Source organism: Macaca nemestrina, chromosome 7 (genome assembly GCF_043159975.1).
Source record: "Macaca nemestrina isolate mMacNem1 chromosome 7, mMacNem.hap1, whole genome shotgun sequence".
In the NCBI taxonomy this organism is placed as follows: domain Eukaryota; kingdom Metazoa; phylum Chordata; class Mammalia; order Primates; family Cercopithecidae; genus Macaca; species Macaca nemestrina.
In genome coordinates, this window is record NC_092131.1 from 86333268 (window position 1) to 86340803 (window position 7536).

The 7536-nt window shown below is 38.6% G+C and overlaps 1 gene segment (V, D, J or C); it reads right to left on the reverse strand.

The window, feature by feature from the left end:
* Positions 1 to 3494: 3494 nt before the first annotated feature.
* Positions 3495 to 4935, reverse strand: LOC139364109 (T cell receptor delta variable 1-like). The segment is given in 2 exon segments: positions 3495 to 4575; positions 4795 to 4935. Coding segments are annotated over 2 exon segments (474 nt in total).
* Between the last annotated feature and the right edge of the window lie 2601 nt (positions 4936 to 7536).

Below are 7536 nucleotides of genomic sequence, written 5' to 3' on the forward strand. Positions count from 1 at the left end.
GGGAAATCAGTCGCATTATGGTGCTGTATTGGGAGGTTGGGAGGCATATGATAACACGGAGAGAGCATGCTATACAGTGTTCCCTACAATGGCTTATTTTTATCCATCATTGACTCTTGTTCTCACTTCTTAGGACATTTCTATATTACAGTAAAGGACAGAGCAGTAGACAAACTCTCACTTCATAGAGAAAAACTTCCCACCTTGTGCAATAATGCCAACCTTTGTTGCCAAGGTATTCTATTAGCCTAAACCAGCCCATATATCATTTTTGCCACTTTGAAATCAATCACCCTCACATATTCAGGGAAAAAGATTTTTAAAATGAAATTAAAAAAAAAATCACAGCCAGTTCTGCTGAATCCTGTCTCACATGATCACTACAATGGGAAGGTTACTGACATTGGTTCAGAAATGTCAGCTCCTGTTGCAACCAGGCTTCACCATAGCTTAGCCCATGAACACTGGAGGGCAGCAGGAAGGCCACGTAAACCTCACCAAACAGTTTAGCGGGACACCAGGTGGCAGTGCTTCAGAACTTGGTGCTTTAGTTCTCAACGCGTGGAATATGCTAGAGCCTGATTCTCAAAAAAGGAAAATATAATAGAAAGATTTCGATAAAGGCTTCACAAGGTGGCGACTTTTGCGTAAAGACGTAGAGGAGTTCAGAGGTACACCATGAAGTCTGGTGGGGGTATAACATTGCAGGCATAGTGGGCAAAGGCCTTGATATGGAAGCCCGCTTGGAGTGTTTAAGGAATAGTATCTCATCTTTCCCTCTACCCTCTTGCGCTTCATAGCACACTACTGTAGAAGAGACTCACTGAGACATTCAGCACTCTTAAATGCTTAGTCGATTATTTCCTCCATCTGTTGATCCTGAGGCAATTTGTGCCTAGGTTTGGCATCTTGTCATCCTCACTGAGAAAGCCAATGCTGCTGCTTTGGGGCTGTTTGCTTCTCCATAGTCCAAACTTTGCTTTATAGGAGCCCTTTAAGATGTTACACCCTGCTTGACTTTAGTTAGAGATGCTTTTCAAAGTTAGGAAAAGTTGTGTCTCATTTCCCAAATATGAAAAACTGGAACACTAAAACCTATCTCGTAGGGTGTACGATGCTTAAATTAGGTAATGAATTTGAAATGTATAAATAGTGCCTGATGTATAGTATGGCCAATGAATATCAACTTTCTTCTTTCCTAGTAAAACCTGCTTTTCCTTCAGTGTTCCAGTCTGGAGCCTGTTACTGCTTTTTCTTCTTACGTCGAACGTGGTTCAATGATGGGAGTGTTAAAAGAAAAACTTTAGACAAATTAAATTTTACGGAGTTTAATTGAGCAAAGAACGATTAGAGATTCAGGCAGCCCCCCACCAGACCAGAACAGATTCAGAGAGACTCTGGCACTGCCACATGGTCAAAGAATATTTCTGGACAGAAAAAGTAAAGTGACTTATAGAAAAAAGAAGTAAGGTGCAGAAACAGATGGATTGGTTAAAGCTTGGCATTTGCCTTATTTGAACGTGATTTGAACAGTTGGCCACCTATGGCCAAAACTTAGGGATTTGTAGAGAGCAGACTGTAGCCTGTTTATGCATCCTGTTAGGTTACAGGGCACTGTGTATGGAGAAACCTTTGCCCTGAGCTTAAAATAAGTCAGGAGGCAGCTTTAGGCTAAACTTAATTTAACAGAAGTTTCTAGAAACCTACTTGGCCATCTCTTCCCCTGGGAGTAGTCACTATTTTTCATTATCCTCTCGTGGTCATTTCCTCCTGGCTACATTAATACAATTGAGGTGCTGAAGGGGCACAGGAGGATCACTCGGTGGGTTTCATTTTCATTTTCCTAATGAGTAATTATATTAAGTGCTTTTTATGTATGCTTATTACTATTAGATATCATATTTCTGAAATATCTCTTCAAGTTTTGGCCATTTGTATTGTTTTATCATTGCTTATTGACTTGTACAAGTTTTTTATGTATTCTGCATTTGAATCTTTTTCAGAAATATGTCAATGTAAATATAACTTTCCAATCTGTGTACTGACTTTCCACCTTTTTAACAATGATTTTTGACAAAGGGTTTAAAAATTAGACTTTTATGTTCATGGGATCTAGTTAGAGAGGTTTTTTTTGTTTGTTTTATAAGTACTTTAAAAATGCTTTTTCCTCTTTAGCTTCTGTCGATTTTGATGAGAATTCAGCAAGCATTCTTAAAGACATTTCCCAGAACATGATATATCAACTTTCTCTGGCTGCTGGCAAGTTTTGCTTTGTTTTATTCCACTTAGACATTCTGAATATGGACTTTCGTTCCACATCTGCAGTGCTTCGGGCAAAACCACAGTGGTGGACTTAGAGAATTCCTTACTCAACTTTATGGCATTCTGTATAGCATTGCTCCTGACCAAGGAGCTTGTTTTATAGAAAGTCAAGTGTACCAGTGAGTGGAAGTGCTTGCTGAAAACAAACAGATTATGAAATGGGTAATGGAAGAGATAGTTATGGAAACCAGCTACAACCATGAGATCATTTGTGGATAAAAAAGACTATACTGTTATAAACATTTCCTTTCCATTGTGATATGAAAATATTAAAATACATGGTAACCATTTTTTACTCTCCTCCCATTTGTCTATACATAATAGTGAAAGATATGTTAATAAGTTAATCACATACCTTGTTAAATTTCAGAAGCTAAACTACAGGATATCAATGGGAGAGTGTGACTCAGCTAGAAGAGGAAAGACTATCACCCAAAGATGAATAAATGAACTTTGTATTCTCTTTGAGGTAGAGGGTTAGGGTATTTGTGGTTGAGTGAAGAAGAGTGGCATCATATTGGCAGGAAACATGCTTTTTAAAATTGTCTTTATTTGAAAGCTAAGTGTTATGAAAAGAGGTGCATACGGATGTCAAGTTTACAAGGTAGGGGTATTGTGGTAACTTCGTACTGTCTCATCGTAACTACCTGGAAATATATTTCTAAGAAAATCCTTCCCTATATTATTCTCTATTAAGTTGAAAAACATTGTGCAAGACAGGTGCCAGGCTCCAGGTACGGTGGCAACTCACACATGTTGCTACTGATCTGCTAACTCATCTTATTGTTGATTCACAACTCCCCCACTGCCCCCAGGTCCTCTTTCAGCTTCTCTTTTTCTTGGGCCAAGTCCCCAGGGAGCAGGATAGCAAATAACACCATTTCTTCTGAACGTCACCAACACTATGAGATTGAAGGAGGTAAGAGACAAGTTTTAGTTTGTCCTCATGGGTTCCACCTGTCACCATGGGTTCCAAAATGTCTTTACAAATCAGTTTTTGCCTGCTCTTGTCCACATTCAACTCTCCTTCCCAAATGTGAGTCTAGCTGACCTAGAGTAAATTCAGGCTCAATACTAGATGCAAAGACAATAGCTTTGCATAGGAGTAAGAGCAGATTATGGCATTCTATCACATAGAAATCTGGCATGCTTATCCGACTGTATATTACAAATAAAAAACATGCCCAGCCACAGAATTTAACAAGTGAGACTGAATACTTTGGATCAATGGGATAGAAATGTGATATCAGGACAATTCTAGGACACATGATCTAAGAAGTACTATTCTACTTGTGAAGGCAATAGGAATGAATATCCTGATCCTCTTCAGCCTAGTAAATAAAACTCAATGTCAGATTTTGAAAATATTACTTTTTATTCCTGTTATAATTTCATAAAAACACAAACAACTAAGTAACTTCTGAGAACCACCAGCTCCAGCAATTGCATGAGGTCTAATCCTTATAATTAATCTTATTCTACATCTTTCATGATGGTTCTGCTTCCCTGATTGTACCCTAATTGAAATAAAGCCTAAGAGGAAAGGGCTAAGGAAATGATTTTTATTATGATTCAAGATAACTAGACCCATATTTCTGCTGTGAGCATCGTTAAGTGAAACTGCCACTTTAAGTTATTATGTGGAAGTCTTTCCAACTTTAGATAACTTTGCACGTTTTCCGTATGATCTATTTTCAGTAAAAATTTAAGTATTAGAAGAAAGTTGCTCTGAACACCTGTTTCCAAATGAGATAGAAGGAGGTTTTACTTAGAATTAACTCATCTGATACAGACCACAGATTAAATCCACAGACCACAGTCACTACCCTCTCTTGCCTGAGATCTGCAGGTGTGCACTTCAAATCGGCTCCTGTAGCAAAGGATGCGGAGTAGAGGGTTCTCTTGTCGAGCCCTAGGGTTTTTGTTTTGCTTTTACTATCACTTCAAACACTGTGAGTTCCCGGAGAGCACAGAAGTACATTGCTGAGTCTTCTAGCTGTAAGGCTGAAATGGTTAAGGCGATGAAGCTAGCTTCTTTCTTGAAGTTGACAGAATAGCGACCATCTCTTGCATTCTGTTCAGAAGAACCCTGGCGAATAAGGAAAATCATCTCTTTGCCGGGAAGTTGCTTGTACCAAAAAAGGTCATATGACCACGAACTTGTTTCATACTGGCAGTTCAGGGTGACTGCTTTCTCCACTGGCATGGATACTGATGACTGGGCTTGAGTAACCTTCTGGGCCACACTGAATCCTGTGGGAAAAAATCAGAAAACAGAGCTGATCCTTTGATAGAGTGAATATCGTAGGAACTAGACTAATTTAGGACCCAGAGACAAACCAAACTAAAATCATAGTATGCTCGCCTTTTTCCAATTTCACCTTTCCTCATCAAATCCATGAGAAACACCACATGTCTCTCTGTAATCCTTCCATCCTTAACATTTTTACCCACATTTGGAACCATCCATACCAGAGTAGCTGAAGGCCACAAATATGCACAGCAAGCTGGAGAACAGCATGTGGCATGTAGCTCTCTGCACAAATGTGAGTTGTGCTGCCTGACGCTCCAAGTTCAGTACCCACAAGGGCCCTGTGGTGTGCATACGTAGTTCCTGAGTTCTGATGCTATCTCCCCAAACAGGAAATTGAGTCTCATGTTCATAGACTACATGGCTATGCACAAATGAGGAAAAATGTCGGGTTCACCCTGAATCTTTACTTTGTCTAGTTGTCTTTCCCTAGTCATTAGGATAGACAGAACCTAGAAAACGGATATAAGAAAAGCAATTTGTATTGAGGGTTGTAGCTGAGGGGAACTGCAGTTGAACCAGTTGACATACATTGATAATATTCATTTAGCATATATTTACTTTTTGCCATCAGAAATGAATTAAATTTAAAAGAAAAATACTCAGATATTTGACTTTCTCTGTGAAAGGCAGTCCTATTCTAAACAATTACTGCATCTCTTTCTTCCTCCTTACTGAGTTCTAGGGCCCTAGTTAAGTTCTGTAATAAGTAAAGCTACTTCAAAACCAAATGATAAAAATAAGTCCTTCTTGACTTTCAGAAGCTGCTCAGTTGTTTACGTTTTTATGAAATTATAATACGAATAAAATGTAATCATTTCAAAATCTGACACTAAGTTTTATTTACTAGACTGAGGAGAATCAGGATATTCAGTCCCGTTGCCTTCACAAGTAGAATTGTACTGCTTAGATCATGTGTCCTAGAATTGTCCTGATATCACATTTTCCATCCCATTGATCCAAAGTATTCAGTCTCACTTGTTACATTCTGTGGCTGGGCATTTTAAAAAATTGTAATGATAAGCATAAGATATTGTTTGTCATGTTAAGCATACAAGATCTCTCTGTGATACAATGCTATACTATACTCCCACAGAACGTGTTATCTGAAGGTTGCAAGAACTTCGTGCATGTCAATACCACAGAAGTTGGTGGCTGAATTTTTTATATTCTGTTATGTGATTGTATGGAATTTAGATGTTAATCCTCCATGTGATTTCATTGTCTTTTTTAAAATTTTAAATTGAAAAATTTTTATTTTAGAGTTGGGGTCTCTCTCTGTCACCCAGACTGAAGTGCAGTGGCACGGTCATAACTCATTGCAGCCTGGAACTCCTGGGCTCATGTAATCTTGTCACTTCAATCTCTCAAATGGCTAGGACTCCAGTTGTGAGCTACCAGGCCTGGCTAGTTTTTTATTTCATTTTGTAGAGATGGAGTCTCTCTACGTTGCCCAGACTGGTCTCAAACTCCTGGCCTCAAGTGATCTTATCTTGGCTTCCCAAAGTCCTGGGATTTTATGTGTGAACCCAGCCCCTAGTTTCACTGTCTTAATGGATGAATTAATATAAAGGGACCAAGAGATAGCTAAGAAAAAAAGTGTAGACAAGGTCTAAAACATTTCCAGTTCTTTTATAAAGGTTAAAATAGCATATCACTGAATGGTGCAGGGAAGAGTTTCTCATTGTTTGAGACATCTTATCCTCTGTCTATTTCACCTCTGAGTGCAGACAGGTAGCCATGCTCTGGTTTGCAATTATTTGCACTTAAGTAGCTGGAGACCATTAATACCCACAGTAGACTGGGAACCAGTATGATGGCAGGATTTCCCTCCTGTTGAAATAGCCCTGCTTTGTACCCTGACAGTATAGGTGCAGGATCCCGCAGCTCTGTATAGAAGCTGCCTCTGAAATGTGGTTTCTGGGTGGGTCAAGTGTTAATGTGCTGTGATAACCCCTCGGTGGGGAAATTGGTTCTATCTTAAACATTGTTTTGCCCTTTCTTATAACTTAATTAACAAATGACGAAGGATTATATCTGGTAAAGGACATGCATGAAACAATATTGAAGGAATTCTTAAAAGGAGATGAATCATTTAAAATTTCCAAGTTTAGGAAACTGATCTGTGATAAACCTGAGGGGCTTATCTCAAACCAATTTTTTATGAATCATGGCTTTGATTGCAAATATTCATTCATGTTTTGATTGTTCACTTGCTATCAACCTGAGTCTAAGGTGAAGCTACTCACCAATCCTTGGCTTCGACACAGGAGACAAACCAGAAGTCATCACCTCCCGTCCTTCCTATTTACACATCAAACCAGGGGAACTGGTAACTTCACAATGGCAAAGCATCAGCTCAGACAAATGAGATTTTAAAAAAAAGACTCCCAAGTTCAGTATTTTCTCAAGTTGTGAATTCTAGTGTCAAGAGTAGCAGCGAAGGCCTATTATTTCTACTGGAACTCTATGCTTACTTTTATTAGAAGTTCTAGGATGGGAGAATCCATGGGCGCTCTGAATTCAAATCTTCAGCCATGCTGTTGTCATGAGTGCATGTGTACTTTTTGGTGCAATTCTATAATTTTTAATAGTTATCAGGAAGACAAAGTCTCTCACAAAATGCTGCTTTATCAGTAAAAATATTCAAAACTATTAATAGTATAAATTTTCAAAATAAAAATATTTCCTTCTTTGGACATTGAAAGAATGAAGATTCTTTTCCACTTTATGCTGAAACTTCATCTGATCAAGCAGTCTATGTCAAAGCACCAAATTCCAAAAGCTGTATTTTTGTTGGACTGCCCCATAAAGAAATCCCAATGGCAATAATTGAGTTATTCTACTGCAAACTGTCCTCAGACTCTTCCCGGTTCTTTGTAGAAATCCCCAAACTCACATCT